General features: G+C 29.5%; 1 protein-coding gene across 4 annotated transcripts in view; it reads right to left on the bottom strand.

Annotated features, from left to right (window-relative positions):
• Positions 1-1,187: 1,187 nt before the first annotated feature.
• The window catches only part of LOC107456946 (zinc finger CCCH domain-containing protein 13), a 51,615-nt gene continuing 34,735 nt past the window's right edge, over positions 1,188-18,067 (bottom strand). For all 4 annotated transcript variants that reach the window (XM_071181125.1, XM_071181126.1, XM_043044809.2 and 1 more), the window contains exons 19-24: positions 17,385-17,548; positions 13,083-13,180; positions 12,015-12,149; positions 7,025-7,237; positions 4,198-4,388; positions 1,188-1,417 (exon numbers count right to left, since the gene is read on the bottom strand). In XM_071181125.1, the coding sequence (XP_071037226.1) occupies positions 1,283-1,417; positions 4,198-4,388; positions 7,025-7,237; positions 12,015-12,149; positions 13,083-13,180; positions 17,385-17,548 (936 nt within the window). In that variant the 3' untranslated portion in view covers positions 1,188-1,282. The remainder of the gene's footprint in view (positions 1,418-4,197; positions 4,389-7,024; positions 7,238-12,014; positions 12,150-13,082; positions 13,181-17,384; positions 17,549-18,067) is intronic.

Below are 18,067 nucleotides of genomic sequence, written 5' to 3'. Positions count from 1 at the left end.
TAGTATTTCTAGAGCTCAAGATATAAAATTATATTTTATTCATAATAAGACTTTTTAAGTTAAATAATAAATTTTGAATAATAATGTTAATAAGGACAGGCCATGGAGATAAATCCCCCATGACCAGTCTAATCAAAAGCCAATTTAAAACGTGATTGAATTGTTCCCAACAGAGAGTTAGGAGCATGGGAAGAGATCCAAGACTGGTGATTTATCGAAAAATAAAGTAGCCGAAAAATAAAGCCAACCAGAAATAAAGAGTTAAAAAGTTATAAATAGATTTTAATGTTTGATTTTGTCGTGGCAGTGAATTAATGAGTTTTACATTTCTATTGAAATAAAAAGTTAGCCGTTACAGTGATTGTTAAGAAAATAATAAAATATTTTATATTTGCGTTTTATAAATTGTTTAATTAATTAAACAATAAGTTTAATTTAATTAAAATTAAGTTAAGATTGATTAAAAAAGATTAGTTTAAGAAATTAAAGAAATTTTAAAAGCTAGAAAATATAAAATGCCTATTGTGGCATCACATGTATATAGAGTTTTTTCTGGTACCAATTAGAAAAATTTAAAAAATTTTGTCTGAAATTCGTAATAACAAAGGGAAAATTCTATCGTAAAGCAATTTTTTCAAAAAAATCAATATATTTAAAATTATGCATTCTGCAGAGATCTTCCTAAAGATTAAAAAGGACAGGGTGCTTTTTCACAAACAAGGGAACCTTCAGATTTGAAGGGCACTAATCTTGCTAATTATATCTAGCTAGAAGTTCCTGATTTTTGCTACTGCAATTTCATTTCTTAAAATAAAATAAAAAGAGCATTTTTTTTTCAAGAAAGGCAAGGAGAACGCATTTACCTTTATGAAAGACCAAGCAGAGTGGGTCACCTTGCTAAACACCCTTAGGGAGAACACTGCATTCTGTATACATTATTTAAAGCATACTTTTAGAAATAACTTGACCAGAGCAAAAGCAGTCAACTTTAAAAACTAATTATTTTGTGAGATTGATAAAATAAAATCAATAAGATTGGCACAGTAAGAAAAAGTGTCATGCCACTTATATGGGGTAGGTCCTTTAAGGGTTAAAAGCACTTATTATGAAATACCACAGATGCATTTTTTAAAATAATTTCAGAAGTTTATTACACATAGTACACAAAACAAAGAAAAATTATACAGTTTTTAAATTTTGGTTAAAGTTTATTTGAATGCGTATGCTAATTACACAGCGTATATATGTATAATGTATGATTAATAAACATTATGTTACTTCTTCATGAACAAGCAATTGTTGGCGGTGAAGGTTCAGGACTTTTCTTTACTTTGAGAAACTCAAGACTTTGTTTGTAAAGTTCTTTATCTACAACAGTATATTGTGGTGTGTATGATACAGATGGAACACTTGCAAACTGAAATGAAAAATAATAATAATAATAAACTATAAGGCAATTTCATGATACAATGGACAACATAACACAAATAATCATTTAATAGCATCCCTCTATTAATAAACTTCTTAATTTTTTTAAATTAACAGTTTTAAAAATAAAATCGGGCCAGAGATAGCTTGGTTGGCAGGGCACTGGACTCACATTCGTGAGAACCGAAGTTCAAATCTACTTGGCCGTAGACTCCCTGTGTAGTAAATGGTTACTGGTGCAAATCAAAGGAAATCATAAATTTAAAGTAACCTTAAATTTCATTAAAAAGTGCAAGGAAAAAATATAATTTTAATTTAAAATGAATTAAATTAAAGTGTATAAAACTTTAAAATGTTTGAAAATGTTACAAAATTCATTAAAATAGTGAATATTGAAAATATACAGAAACCAAACCAGAATTCAATGTTTGCATATAAAATTATTAATTCTAAAACTATTAGATTTTTTTTATTTATTATTAAAATTCGTAGTAATAAAATAATTTGTAGAACAAATTCGATAAATATCGTATTTTTTGTTTTAAGAAATAAGAAAAAGTAAATAAAAATAATGTATTCATATACACAGGTAACCCCTTGAAAACCATTAAATTAAAAATTATATTTTGTTTATTTTAAGAATTAAAAAAAAGTAATTTTATAATTTTAAATAGTGGCGATATTTTAATTTGGGATATAGATATTTAATTTTTAATCCACTCATAGTCAAAAAAATGAGCACAAAAGTTTTATTTTAAAATTTATTCATATGATGAATTAAGTGTTTATATCGTAAAATTCGAAAAAGAAATTATTTTTTTTTTCTCAATTGAAATAATAATAAAACTCTAGTTTTTTTTTAATACATACTATATTTTAATTAAATGAAGCATAATTTTTATAGTTTGAATCTTAAATGCCAAAAATTTTAAAATTTGTGCACAAACTGTTTGGTTTAGTAACATGAAATAAATTATTGAAATTATTTAGAAAAACATACATATAGTTGCAAAAAATATTGTTTGTCTTAACACTATTTTCTAAGGGGAAAAAACGTGTGCTCCTACCAAACGAAAAGTGATACCACCACTGATCCTAATTCATAAGACCATCAACTGTTTGCCACTGCCCCCTTTCTAGAGGCGTATCTAGGGGAAACAGTGTCTGTGGCAAATCTCGAAGCAGCGCCCTTTAAGAAATATTATATTTAATATTTTTTAAGAAGCAAAATAAAGGATTGTAAAATATATAATCAAAAATTTGCAAAGAAACTATAACAATTCTGATTTTAAGAATTTTGCATTTATGCGCAGATTCAAATTATTAAATAATTACAAAATATTTTCAATATTTTGCAATGATTTAATAATTTGAATGAAATAAAAGATTAGAAATAAATCATCAGATGAAATAAAACAAAATGAAATGAAACAAAAGATACAGACTTTTAGCCTTTTTTTGCAATTTTGTACAAATAACGTACTCCATGCTACAGTTTTTTAAAAATTGTATTGCAAAGAACTATATGAGAGGAATCAAACTGACGAGATTAAAATTTTGCAAATCGCTATTGTTTTTACTTTTTTTTCTAATTCTTCACAGTTGGCAAAATAAAAAAGTAGACATCACAATTTTTGATATAATGATTTAGGCACAGTTTTTGATCTAATCTAATGATCAGATTTTTTGCTTTGGATTTTTAGGACTCAATTTTAATGGTTTATGTCTTAATGTTAAATATGCTAGTTAATTAGTGAAGACACAAAAATTTAGGTTACGAAATCAGACATAAAAACGTACTTTCTCTGAATATACATACAGATCTGAATACAGATTTGGATTTCTAAAATTTAAAATATGGATTAGCGGGAATCAGGGAAATATAATCCCAATAGTTTAAGCAGGACAGCTAACAGGAGAGCAGAGGCATCTCCTTTTCGCTTAGTAGTTACAGGGATTTCTCACTGTGGGTGGCATCGCCCCTAGAGGGCACTTTTTTCTTTCTTGCCAATTTACAATAGGGGTTAAATCTATTCTACACGTTCGGAAACTGTTTTTCAAAGAGATTTTCACAACTAATGAAATGGTAGTTACCCTAACACACCCAAAGATAAGTCTTGAGACAGTTGGATATTGGGTTGGTGGACATTCAATGACCTTCGAACTTTAATATTCGGGTTTCCCACCAAACTTTTTATTTTTTCCGTCCATTTAAGGGGTTTCATATTCCTTTCCTTCCAGTTGCATGGTTGATTTTAAAAGGCCTTGTAACAAGGTGATGATGTTTGGTGGTCTTGACTTTTAGCGTAGGGTGTAAAAAGAGAAATAAAGATTTGTCTGGAAGAAAACATGCAAAAATTTAAAAAAAAAAAAAATTTTTTTTTTTGGAGGAAATTTTTTTTAGAAGTTCAGAAAAAAGTAACGAAAGAACCAAGTAAAAGTAATACATTTAAAAAGTAATGAAGTACAAGTAAAGGTACAACTAGAAGTTTTGCCATGTATGAGTGCAAATATAGATATTTTTTATTCATTTTTGACAAGGACTCCAAAAATGTATATATTAAAGGTAGTACTAATAGAACACCTTGTACATAAAACTGGTTTCTTGTGCAGTTAAGTAAACAAGCATTAACGAAAATGAGTTGAAGATCTCCAATTAAAAGGTGAAAAAGAAAAAAGTTTCTATTTTTTAAATACTTAAAAATAAACAAAAGGGATAAAAAATAGAAGAGCTAATTAAGCTGCAAAAAATAAAATAAGCCATTGTACCTTGTTGAGAGGCCTGCACAGCATTTTACGAATTTGCAAATCTCTGCGAGCACATAAGGCACGTCTATAAGGACCAACTTCGCTGAACAGATTGATACGTTCTCTCTTGTTTTGCGACATGGAAACATGAAATGCAGCCACTCTGTGTTCCATTTTGAATTTTTTTTCCACAGGAATTTTTTCAGATCCTTCTAAAGTTAAAAAAATAGAATTTTAGTTTATCTTATGTATTACAGAGTATGCACATAGCTCAGCAAAGTAATCTCAACTGCCAATTAACATACAAAATCTATAAGGTAATAAAACTAGAAATCATGCAAACCTCTTAAATTGTTTTTCTTTTTGCTTTTGTTTTAATGTTAAATGTTTTAAAGAAATGTTAAAAAAATTTTAGGAGTTTATTTCAAGCAAGATTTTTTAATCTTTTGCAGTTACGCGTCTACTATCAGTCACTAAAGATTTTTTTTATTGTTTTAGTCCTATGATTGCTCTTGACCACAACAAAACTGAGCTTCATAGTATTGGACAATACTGTTCATATGAGTCAATAGATTTTGGAGATACATAAAATTCAAAATAATACTTTATAACTGGTGTTTAAATATAATTTCCATCTTAAAAATAATAATATTTTTAACACTACATACATATCACATACATCAAATAAAAATTCATTCTGTACAGTATGACAATTATGTAAACTTGATACAATGATCAAAGTTTAATGGACACAAATTGGAATTGTTTTTTTTTTAAAGTATCTGACACATTAAACACAATTATTTATAAGACTGATTGTGGGAATGCAGAATTTCATAATTGCTGTTACATAATCATGGTAACAATAACATGCTATTTGTTTTAATTTTTAAGTTTAGGTCTTCCATACATTTGTTAAAATTTTATTCTTATAGCATTTTTTATTTATTTGAATAATTTGGATAGATTTAATTACTATTTTATTTATTTAAATAATTTCATTTGTTTAGAGTAATAAGTTTTAAGATGTGTATTTCATGCATTTTTTATATTTATTCAACACAATTTTTATTCCGGTTTCAAGCAAAATGTGTCAACAGTGTAATTTGTCTCATGCTAGTGTTGGAAATTCAATGTTGGAAAAAAAAAATTTTTTCTATCACTTTCTCAGGTTTGTGCTGGCATGAGAAGCTTTTAAACTCGTATGATATTAGCATAAAATTTTAATTCAAGCCAGATCAATATTCATTCAATTATTCAGCACGATTTATGAAGGGCAAGCAACTTAACTCATTAGTTAATCTTGTAATTTATGTGAGTTGAGAGGGATTTTGGCCTTCCTAGCCCAACTTTGATCAACACTTGTAGCTTGTATTTTTAGAATGGAATATTGATTTTCAGGTAATATTAGATAAAAACTATAATGAAAAATAGTTGTATCATGTTAAAATGTAAGAAAGAATACTTACCTATAGAGAATGAGGTCTCTTTTTATTTGAGATCTTCACTTTTTCAAATGTATTATGTAGGGTTAGTACTTTTTTTTTATCTTATGTTATTTAACTATGTATTTTTTATTGATGGCATCTGCTGTATGATTTTTAATTTTTGTAATCCAATTCTATGCGCTATTTTACAATTAATGACTAATTTTTTAAATTTAATTGGCATGTGTTAAGTAGCTTGTCTAATTATACAGCTTTTAGCCTTTAATAGATTACCTTTAATTCTAATCTGTATTCATAATAACATAGTAACAAAAATGGTGTCATAAACTAAGACTGATGTGAAGAGAGAAAAAAAACAGAAAAAAGGAAGAAATACCACTGGGTTACCTTAGTCTTTGCTTAACTAAGCAAGAGCCAGAATTAACCGTGCTTAATTAAGGAATTTAATCAGCATAGAAACATTTATTTTCTTTCCTGAAATAACAACTACCCTTTATAAAACTCAAAATTTATTCTTCTTCTTTAGTTACTGAGAAATATTGATTTTAATTTAAATACAATTACAAGAGCAATTTAAAAATTTAGATGCTTTAAAAAAAAATGGGAGAGAATTTCTCACCCTTTCTCAAAAACAGGGTGAGATTTCAAAAAGTTAAGTGAGATTTCTAAAAATTAAAAAAACACGAATAGACTTGAGAAAAAATGATTTCTTTAATTATAATACATTTTTAACATCTTCTAATTGAATATTTTTGCTGCATCATCATATGGAAAATGTTCTATATCTACTTTTTCAACAGCTATTATATTTATTTGGTTGAAAAATATCCGTATTTGTTTCGTTTTGACCGTTTCTACTGACATTTGTTTCATTTTCATTTGTCCGCTATGGAGTAGAAGATGTCGCCTTAACAAGGTATTTGTTCATCTTACATTTATGCACAAAAAATGTAAACGTCTTGCATGAAGAAACCTTACCTACGGTGAACACGTGGTTGCAAAGAAATGTGTTCTGAAAGGGGTTCTGTGGTTCGGGAGAGGGGGGGGGAGTGTTCTGCTGCTTGCACCGGTTCAGAACAATACTGGTAAATAGGGAAGCTAGATAACAAGGACCTATGTTCAAAATAATGAAAGATCAAGGGGATGAAAAGTTAAACGGATTTTATTCAAAATGGCAAAAGACGAAATTTTTTCCAAAATTCGTGCATTTTGAAATTGATTAATAGAGTCCGTGAACTTCTCGCGTTCATAATTTTTTATTGCGAGAAAAGAAAAAAATATGCGAGATTCACTGTAGTGAAAACACTGTTTACATGATAGTGAGTTACTCACAAGTGCTAGTCAGTTTGTATAATAGAGGGTGAAGAAAATGTTTTATGTCAATGATTAGTATATTTTACCTTCATGTTCTTTTTCTTCATGTAATTGTTTGTCACAAAAATCCTTTATTTTCTTTGTAAGCTCGGCTCCAGCAAATGTTTGGGAAAAGCCAATTCTGGAGAGTACGTGAGCAGCTTTAAATCTACTTCTAGAAAGGCCAGGAATGAATCCTGTTTTAGCTGCGGAGGCTTTCATCAAAACAGACCAATCAACATCAAGTGCATCAACAATTTCTATGGTAGAACAACACTCATATTAACCATTTACTTACATAAAGTGGATATAAAAAAGTTAAATATCTTGAATGACTTTATATACAAGATGCAATTTTAGTGGTTAAACATTAGACCTTGAAACAGGCAAATTATTTAATGGATGTGATATTTTAAGCTACAAAATAAACTCAAAATGGCACTTTCTTTGAAATAAGCTTATCTTTTGAGAAAGTTGGATTTTCAAGTTTCAAAATATAGAGGATAGCCCAAATTAAATATTCTGATGTTAATAATTAATTGTATATTTTCATTTCTAATTAAATACTAGATTAATTTCCTTTAAACTTGAGATGTTCCCATTTAAATTCACTTCAATTAAGATGTTATTTTACAACTGATAACTTAAATTTTTTTGTCCATTATTAAAATCATTAAAAATTATTTTTCTGAGTGAAATCACTTTTGGATAAACAAATTTTATAATTACATTCAGTTTTTTTATTTTATTTACATAAGTAGTTTTAAATACACTGAAAGTAAAATTAACTTTAAAGAATAAACACGTCAGACAGCTTTTATGATAAAACTATAGAGAAAATATTATATTGGGATAAAAACCTAAATTTTTCAAAAAAAAAAAGGCATGCTTATTTAGGGAATGTATGTTCAAATGTAATATTTTACAACTCAATTAAAACAGGGTGCAAGACATTTACAAGCCATTATCAACAGAATATTTAGGGATTGAAAGTAAGTTTTGTTTTATTATATGTGGTGTTTCAAATCAAAAGACCTTATTTTCTGAGAGTTGTGAGTTTTCAGTAGGGAAATATTAAAGATATCGAATAATATTTTCAGACTTTTGGAGAGAGATTAACTAAAAATGAAAAAATGTGCACCACTAAATAACTGCAATCTATGCCAACAGATGTGTTAACATATTGGCATATTTTAAACGTTTTAGGTTGTTCATATTTCATATTTGGGTTGCACATCTGCATATTTTTAACGCTTTTCAATTTTGGTTAGAGGATGTAAAGAAACTCTCCATTTATTTAAACACAATCCTCTTTAATAAACAAATGGATGTTGTGTTGGCAGATTGGACGAAATTCAAGGAATGGACTCAGATGCAGAAGTTTAACAGAGAAGAATGCTCAGCGAGATTATCGAATATGATCCAGATTGTAACATTTTTGTGCTATTCTACCAGGGATTACAGTTTCTTGCCAAAGAGGCTCGGCACAATAGACTAAAGATGAGCCGCTATAGCTCAGGGGATAGAGTGTTCGACCTCCAATGAGGTAAACCGGGGTTTGATCCTGGCGAAGGCTGGTCAATACAACTTCCGCATCCGGCTTGCACCAACCACAGTGCTGACGTGAAATATCCTCAGTGGTAGACGAATCATGGGTTAGAGTCCCCTTGCCGTCAGGCTAATTGTGGGAGGTTCTTGTGGTCTTTCTCTCCACGTAAAGCAAATGTGTGTTAGTTCCACCAAAAAAGTCCTACACGAAGGCAAATTTCTCCCAATACTTGATCCAGGAGTTCCCTTGTCTTCTGTATTGGGTTCAAAATTACAAGGCTACGGAGTTGAACATTAATATTCATAAAGCCCAAAATTGGGTCGGCTGTTCAACGACGGTTATAAAATAAAATAAAATAGAAGATGCGCCGGGATAGCCTGGTTGGAAGGGTGCTGGGCCCATGTCCAAGAGGTCGTGGGTTCGATTCACGTCGGCTGAAGACTCCCCGTGTAGTTAATGGTGACTGATGCACCTTAAATCTGTCAAGTCGCAAAGTCCTCCATGTTCCCATAACAAATCAATACCTCTGGGGTACTGATCCAGGAGTTTCCTTGTCTTCTGGATTGGTTCTAAATTACAAGGCTATGGAGTTGAACGTAANGTTGCACATCTGCATATTTTTAACACTTTTCAATTTTGGTTAGAGGATATAAAGAAACTCTCCATTTATTTAAACACAATCCTCTTTAATAAACAAATGGATGTTGTGTTGGCAGATTGGACGAAATTCAAGGAATGAACTCAGATGCAGAAGTTTAACAGAGAAGAATGCTCAGCGAGATTCTTGAATATGATCCAGATTGTAATATTTTTGTGCAATTCTACCAGGGATTACAGTTTCTTGTCAAAGAGGCTCGGCACAATAGACTAAAGATGAGCCGCTATAGCTCAGGGGATAGAGTGTTCGACTTCCAATGAGGTAAACCGGGGTTCGATCCCGGCGAAGGCTGGTCAATACGACTTCCACATCCGGCTTGCACCAACCACAGTGCTGACGTGAAATATCCTCAATGGTAGACGAATCATGGGTAAGAGTCCCCTTGCCGTCAGGCTAACTGTGGGAGGTTCTCTTGGTCTTTCTCTCCACGTAAAGCAAATGTGTGTTAGTTCCACCAAAAAAGTCCTACACAAAGGCAAATTTCTCCCAATACTTGATCCAGGAGTTCCCTTGTCTTCTGTATTGGGTTCAAAATTACAAGGCTACGGAGTTGAACATTAATAGTCATAAACCCCAAAATTGGGTCGGCTGTTCAACGACGGTTATAAAATAAAATAGAAGATGCGCCGGGATAGCGTGGTTGGAAGGGTGCTGGGTCCATGTCCAAGAGGTCGTGGGTTCGATTCCCGTCGGCTGAAGACTCCCCGTGTAGTAAATGGTGACTGATGCACCTTAAATCTGTCAAGTCGCAAAGTCCTCCATGTTCCCATAACAAATCAATACCTTTGGAGTACTGATCCAGGAGTTTCCTTGTCTTCTGGATTGGTTCTAAATTACAAGGCTATGGAGTTGAACATTAGTAGTCGTAAACCAAGATTAGGTCGGCTGTTCAACGACGGTTATAAAATAAAATAAAAATGACTGAAGATAGCTTACAAAAGAGGACGACCAAACCTAAGATTTTTAGACTGCCTTGAAAAGGACCTACAAATTTTAAGGATAATTAACTGGAGAACCTTGGCTAAGGGAAGAATGTCTTGGCATAGGCTTGTTGAGAAGGCCAAGGCCCATCCTGGGCTGTCGTGCCAATGAGAAGAAGAAGATAGCTTACAGAAACTCTTTGAAGATTGAGGCACTTGATGATTTGCCCAGAATTTCTATAAATAGACCCCCACCAAGTTTTAAACCAGGTGAAATTTCACAAATGGTATTTAGTGTTGTAAATAAGCGGTATACAAACATGAAATGTTAAAAGTATGAAAACATTTTTGATGTTTCAATTTTCTTATAATTTTTTGTATTATAGTGACTTTTAATGATATGTAGATAATAATGGAACCACAGTGTTCAGCAATAAATAAATGTATTTCAGTTTTTCCTTTTTCACATTGTTCTATGGTTTTGGTAACCAAAATGTTCTTTATACTACATCTCTTAACATTTTAAAAATTGTTTATATTTTTCGTCAAAATCGTGGAGAGCTAAAATACTTCACAGCTGAAATTTAATACACTGAATTAAAATATCACACATGCTTATTAATCAGCAGTTATTTCCCTCAAACCCTAAAGAGTATATTGTAGCTCATGAAAATCTGATTTTAAAATAAAAATCTATTAAATGTTGCACAGGAAAACCTTAACAAAGTGCTTTTTAGTACACATTACATAACTACTTATTAAAAACATTAAAAAAAAACATACTTAAGAAATATTTTTGAGTTGAAAATTAAAATATATATTTCCCATTTATCATTATACATTTCTTAGTAAGTTTAAATGACCACATCAAACATTCATATTGTTATAGGTGATTAAAGCAGTCATTAGAAGAAGCTACACGGAACGGCAATAAAGGGTGGCTATATTTTATGACTAATAATTATCTGCATAACTAGAAAATTTATATTGAAAAAGTGCACAATATTTAAAAAACAGAATAGTGCTTTCATTATCAAATTGAATAAAGAAGCGACTTAGAAGATAATTCAATTAATGAATTTACATTAATTTGCTTTATGGAGCGAGTCATTAAAAATTTAAGCAGATTAAGTCAAAGAGGGACATGCATGCTTTTGACCAACTCGCTTAATTTATCATGCACATCCTATTTTAAAAACATGAAATTTGATGTATAGTTTTATTGCTCAATTCCAAAAATATTTTTAAAAGTAATCACAAATATAAATTTTTAGAAGTCTACAGTTACGTGGTTTTATTTAAAATCTCAAAACATTCTAAAATACTGTTGTACTAGATTATTGTAAGATCCGATTTAATGAGGAAATTGATTTAATGTTACATAAAACTCTGAAATTGATCACATAACTCAGATTTAAAAAAGAACTTTTCATACTCATACCCTGGAAAATTATTTAGTTTTAAGTTGTCAGAAAAAAGTATTTGACTATTCATAGTATTGTAATTTTGAAAAGTATTGTAATTTTGAACCCAACCTAGAAGACTAGAGAACTTCTGGATCGAGAATTGGAACAAAATAACCTTCTCAGAGGAATTATTGAGGAAAGCTAACCAGCATTTGCATTACACTGTGAGGAAAACCACAAAACCACACCATGGTTAGCATGATGGCTAGGGAAATCTAACCCATAATGCATCTACCACACAGAATATTTTTACATCAGCAGAAGCTGGGAGCAGAATTGGTATAGATCAGTAATTGCTGAGCTTTGAACCTAGGTCACCTCATTTGGAGGCGAGCATTCTATTCTCTGAGCCACCTAACTAACTAAATGTTTGTAAAAAGCAGAATCTGATATTGATTAGCAAAGAATAAATTAATAATAATATTTTTTTTCCATTCAACTTACTTGACTTTTCATTTTCATCATCAGGTTTTGGTGTTAAAGTGTCATCTGGTTCTTCTATAAGAGCATCTAACTCATCATCACTTATAGGATCATAATCTACACTCTCTGCAGTAATGTATTCATCAATGTCTGTAGCTAATACAGAAATATAAATATAAATAAGGTAAGAAACATAAAAACATGTTCAATTTGAAACTATACACACAATGAAATCACTGAGTCTCATCATTAGCAAGTTTTATAGTATGGAAATGTGTCTTGCATAATGAAAACTATCTGTCACTTATTTTTCTTTAAGATAACTTAAACAAATAATTGCTAAACAGACGACTTTTACAAACGAGATATTTCCCCCCCAACAGTTGGGTATGTAGGTATTTTAGTTACGTCGTACGAGAGCTGCACAACGGGCAAATTTAAAAGTATTTGTTCCATTAACCAAACTTAGAACAATCAATAACCACTTATATTTTTTTAAACTTTTCACAGATAAACAAATGTTTCTAAATTGTGCAGTTTAAAATCGTGCAGTTTAAAAAATGAAAACAAGAGTATGGTAATAGATATAACAAATTGCAGATGGCGATATTTAGTTATACTAATAGTTTCTTATCACCTTTTAAAAATATCATTTATAGTATTTAACATAGGTATTAAATGTGACAAAATAGAATTTTCTCTTTCAGAAGTGTTTTATGTTTTACACAGCTATATTTTCAGTTCTTTTGCAACTAATTTAAAAAAAAATTTTTTTTTCCTTGAATGTCTTCAAATGGCATTTTACAATAACCCACACAAAAATGCAAATTAAAATGATTTGCTAGCTGAATTTTTTAATCAAGGTAATTAAAGAAAAAATAATATTATAAATATTTGAAAACAATTGTCAAAAATAATATTATAAAATAAGATTAATTTCTCATAGCACATTGTCAAATAGACTACATAAATGAGAATTTGACAATTTTATTCTCTAAGAGACTTTTAAATTCAAATCTAAAAATAAACATAAGATAAACATTGCAGGTAACTCAATTAAGACATCAAGCAATATAATATTAATTATACCTGTATCTTCTTTGAGTATAAATGATTCTTGATTATCCAAATCTTTAGATTCCACAACTTGTTTTGCATCTTTAGAATGAATGTCTTCCTCATTAGATCTAAATAAATCACACAATTATGTATTACTTATATTGAGGAATTAAGTTTTAAGTAAAAATTAATTTAAGCAAAAATTAAGTTTTGCAATATTTGAAACATTACACTCTGCTGCTCAGTATGAAGTAATAGCAAAAGGAAAAAAAGCCACTGAACACTTGGCATTTCTCTTGGATGATTGATGCCAGTTATTAGAAGCATTGCTAATTTGACCAACGGAGAGTAAGAAAAGAACCACTGGCTATGCAATGAACCGGCAATTGTATATAATGTTGATGATATGCAGAAACTTTTATGTTTATTGCCATTATCAATTCTTGCTGAACAGAATATAGAGTTCCCTGCAATGACGTTTCGGCCATATGTTCAACTAAATGTCATTTGCAAAGCTAAGAGAGTAATTCATTGAGGTAAAATAAACGTTATTATAAACGTAATAATCAATAAAACGTTTCACAATCACAAATGGCAAAATTTTTATTGAATATTTATCTTATTTCAATGCCACATTAATTTTTATCAGTGGGATAAATTTCAGATATGGTAAAATAGAGAGAATGTAATTTTAAAAAGAATGTCACACTAAAAAAATAAATACACAGTTCAAAGTAACAATATTAAATTGACAGTAAGTGTTAAAAAAATACAAAATTAATGATTTCCTAATCTACGCAAAAGATGGTACAGTGGCAAGATCATTAACAATAAATTTTTTGCTTTTGATGATGTAGAAATTCTCTCAGAAATTAAGTCAATACAACATGAAATACACTTGTGAATAATATGAAATGAGAAAATTTTGAATTTATGGTTTTCAATCCCAAAATATTTATTGACGGAAAAGTTTTGGAATTCTTGATGTGGCGTTGAAGCTCTTTGAGACAATGTTTGAGTGTTTTTTTAGTTTGCCCCTATGCACCAAAGTCCACATTGGCATGAAGTTTTGCACATTCCCTGTAATCAATAGTTTGTTTGAGATGGAAGAAAGCAATTTTGTTTTTCAGAGAAAAAAAAGCTTGGAATTTGTGTTTAGAAATCCGTTTTGATATTTAGAAGCTTTAATTATAAAGACGTTTAGTCATCTTTTTAACTATTTTGTCAATAATTCAAGCAGAGAAGTCTCTATTTTGGGCGATGGCTTTAATGTAGTAGATTTCAAACTTTAAACGTTAAGGTGAGGAACAGATGTTAAGAGTTCTGAAGACCAGGGGATTGCAATTTTTTGTTTCGTGATTTAGTGGATGACAAGAGGAACGATGTGGTGGAAGAGAAACAGCGAAAGGTTTGTAATGTAATATGTAGTGTATTGAAAATGTCATCATATGAGTTATTGGAATGACCCAAAAAAAAAAAGGAAGGTTATTGTCAGATTATCTTTCAGTTGCAAATTGAATTCATGGGTGTATAAAATTCATTCAAAATCAAGCCTCAAAAATCAAGTTTCTTTCATTTCTGAATAACATTCATCAAAAAGAACAAAATTGTTATCAATATAACAAGCATAGAATAAAAAACTTTTTAATCTGAAATAACTGGACCTCAAAATAATGCATTTAGTATGGAGTTAAGTGGGCCACCCATGGCCAGTCCATGCATCAATTTTTAAAACTTTAAAAAAAAAAAAGCTATTCTGAACTACAGATGAAGTGTACAAATTCATTAACTTCAAATAAAAATTAATGAAATCCACTAATTCGTTTCCAAAAACATGATGATGCACAGTTAAAAGTTACATTAGTGAACAGGAACTTAACATGAAACAAAAACATAGTGTGATTACTGGGTTGAAAATGTTGAACCTCTTGACAAATTCTAAAGAGATTTTAACGGTGTTTTTTTTAAATTTATTTTAAGAATTGCTAAATAGCTTATTAGAATATTTTTATCGATTCTTAAAAACACTTATGCCTTTAAAATCTTTAGTAAATTTTTTGTTCCATTATTTTATTTTTAATTAGCTAAATTCAATTAATTAAACTAGATTTATAATGATTTTGACCACCACTATACATAAGAATTTAAATAAACATATGAGACCTGATAACTATGCAACGATAACTTTTATATGCAATTAAAGCTTAAAAGAATCAAGCATAATCTTAATTGTTTTTTTCATTACCATGTTATAACGAGCTAAGACTTCTGTTGACATCTATGGTGGTAGAGGTTCTGATATTAAGGATTTAAAGAAGACATAAAGGATTTCAGACTTTACACTGTTACATCTTAATGGGTAAAACCTCGGGGATGAACTGACCCCTTGTATTTTCTTTCTTTCTTCCTTATTTGTGAGAAACTTCCAAATTAAAAGGTCTCATTTAGCTTTCTTGACCAAATGTTTTTTAAGGACAGAAGGATCTAAAACTTCCCTATTAATCCTTACAATTAGAAGATATATAACTTTCTGATAATTGAGTTTTACAGTTGAAAAAGAACAAAAGTCTGAAAATATTTATTTCTGACTAATGCATACTTTTTATTTATTTACTTTTTCAAACCATGAAATAAAGAAGCATGTAAAGCTATTTTGTACAAAATAAAATTAAAAATAAAATAAGAAGAACATCTTAATTATTAGCATACTAAATTTTTTTTTCTATATGTATATATTGACAGTTCAACAAATTGTTAAATTTTACACATGTATTCCAGAGGTAAAGGACACCATGTCCATTTATTTCTAAAATAGAGTTGATACCATATGTTTATATAGAAACATTTTCCATTCTAATTTTTACAGGACACTATGCTCTGCCATAATATATGGCGAAGTTAGCCAGTTTGAAAAAAAGACCATGTACAACTTATTCTAGAAGTAAAAATTAAATTTTTGTGACTTGGTGATCTTTACCTACGACATACAGATATACAAATCACCGACATACAGACATCAAATTATAATAAAGTTCAGAAATTTAATTTCTTCTTAAGTTTAGAAAGTCAGAAGAATCTCATGCCTGGTTTTATCTTAATTGGATGTGGGATTTTTTAGTCTCAGTTCTAGGAGAATTTGGAAGGAAGATGATAAAAAAAAAAAAGAAACATCAAGAGTGACTTGAAGAGAGATATTAAAAATAAATGAAAAGTGATGTATGCGTTGAAATATGCTTAATAAAAATACAATAGCAAAAATAATCAAATGCTAAAATAAGGAAAGATAATCTCTATTATTGTAAATATCTTCATTGTCTTCCTCTTTGTGTAATTTTTTTAATTGCATAATACTTAAAATAAATAGTAAGCTTAAAAATTATTTTTAATTGAATAAGATTATAAACTTGTAAGTAAACCTGATATAATAACTACTCATTATGTCTAAGAACTATTCATTAATAATAGTATGATAAAAATTTATTGTTCATTTACGATTTGCATTTAATCTTGTACATTATCTTTTAATCACTAGTTAATGATATTTTCAATATACCTAAACAATTTTAACAGTCTTGTGTAGTAGTTTTATAGTTGAATTAAACACACTAAAATTTAAAAAAAGAAATGCATACATACAAAATGAACAAGTGACAAATATTTAGGTTTTCTTAATTGTGTTTGTATTTGCTATTGTGGTATTTGGAAAATGAGACAGATTTCATATTACACTTTTAAAATGCAGAATGTATTATGGTTCAAAAGTAATATAATGATTATTTAAGATTTTAAATTACACTATTTAAAAGAATATAAAAACTTGCATACCTTCCAATTCAATATTTTTTAAGATTTTTAATCAAAATAACTATAAAAAATTCTTTTTTTTTATTACTCGAATTACCTTTGGATAAATGAGTTTTGATTTCCTTAAATAATTCAATAAATAAGCAACAAGTGAATATGCATAAAAAAATTAACCTCAAAAGGTCCAAACTTTTGACTGTTCTGCTTTTATTATTATGACCATAAATTTCAAAATATAGTTAGCCTTTTGAATTATTAAAATTATTTTGCAGTAAATAGAAATCTGATCATTAGATTAAGAGTTATAAAGGTGTTCTATTTTTAATTTTGCATACAGCACAATAATTAGCAAATATTTATTGAAAATTTAGAATTCTGTTTATGGCATTAGTTATTAGAAAAAAAATAGGTATTAATTTTCAGAGCATGAGAAATAAGCCACACATTTTTAGGTTGAAAATTAATAATAGCTTATATAGTAACAATTTTTAAAAATAATTTGAAAAAAAAAAGGACATTAGAGTATACCTATCTTTGCTGCTGGTACGACTACCGCTTTCTTTACCCTTCCTTGAATCTTGAGAACTGTCTCGTGTAAAACTCTTATCTCTCTTCCTGCCACTTGAAATGCTATCTTCGTTCAAATCTTCCTTTATTTTTTGCTTACTATTGCTGTCATTATTTGAATCTTGCTGTAATAGAATAAAAATATAAAACCTAAAGAATAACATGCTAACGTTATGTGCTTGTTAACAAAAACAATAGTTTTATAATAGTGTAGTGTATCTACCACTACAAAAATATAATTCTAACTCACTAGTATATAAGACATATTATCTCGATTCTACAGAGGGGTACCTTTTCATAGATAAAGGTTGATATTGTCTATATTTACATTGGTGACATTCGGATGTGATGTCAACATGCCTATCTTGATAGAAACTCCCACATCAATATGAATACGCCTATCTTGACAGTAACGCCCACTTCGATCTGAAAACGCCTACTTTGATAGATGGTCCACATTGAACAGTTGACTTGCTATTTGCGACTGCGATATTATCCACCTCCTCACGCTATTGCTACTCAATCTCAATCACACACTACGTCGACCTGTATATACTCGACAGCTAAAGCAACACAGGAGCGACCACGATCAGCACTCAAAAGTACGGCGATCTTAATACAGCTCTCCGGCTTCTCACAAAACA

Source organism: Parasteatoda tepidariorum, chromosome 5 (assembly GCF_043381705.1).
Source record: "Parasteatoda tepidariorum isolate YZ-2023 chromosome 5, CAS_Ptep_4.0, whole genome shotgun sequence".
NCBI lineage: Eukaryota > Metazoa > Arthropoda > Arachnida > Araneae > Theridiidae > Parasteatoda > Parasteatoda tepidariorum.
This window is presented reverse-complemented; position numbering and strand designations above follow the sequence as displayed.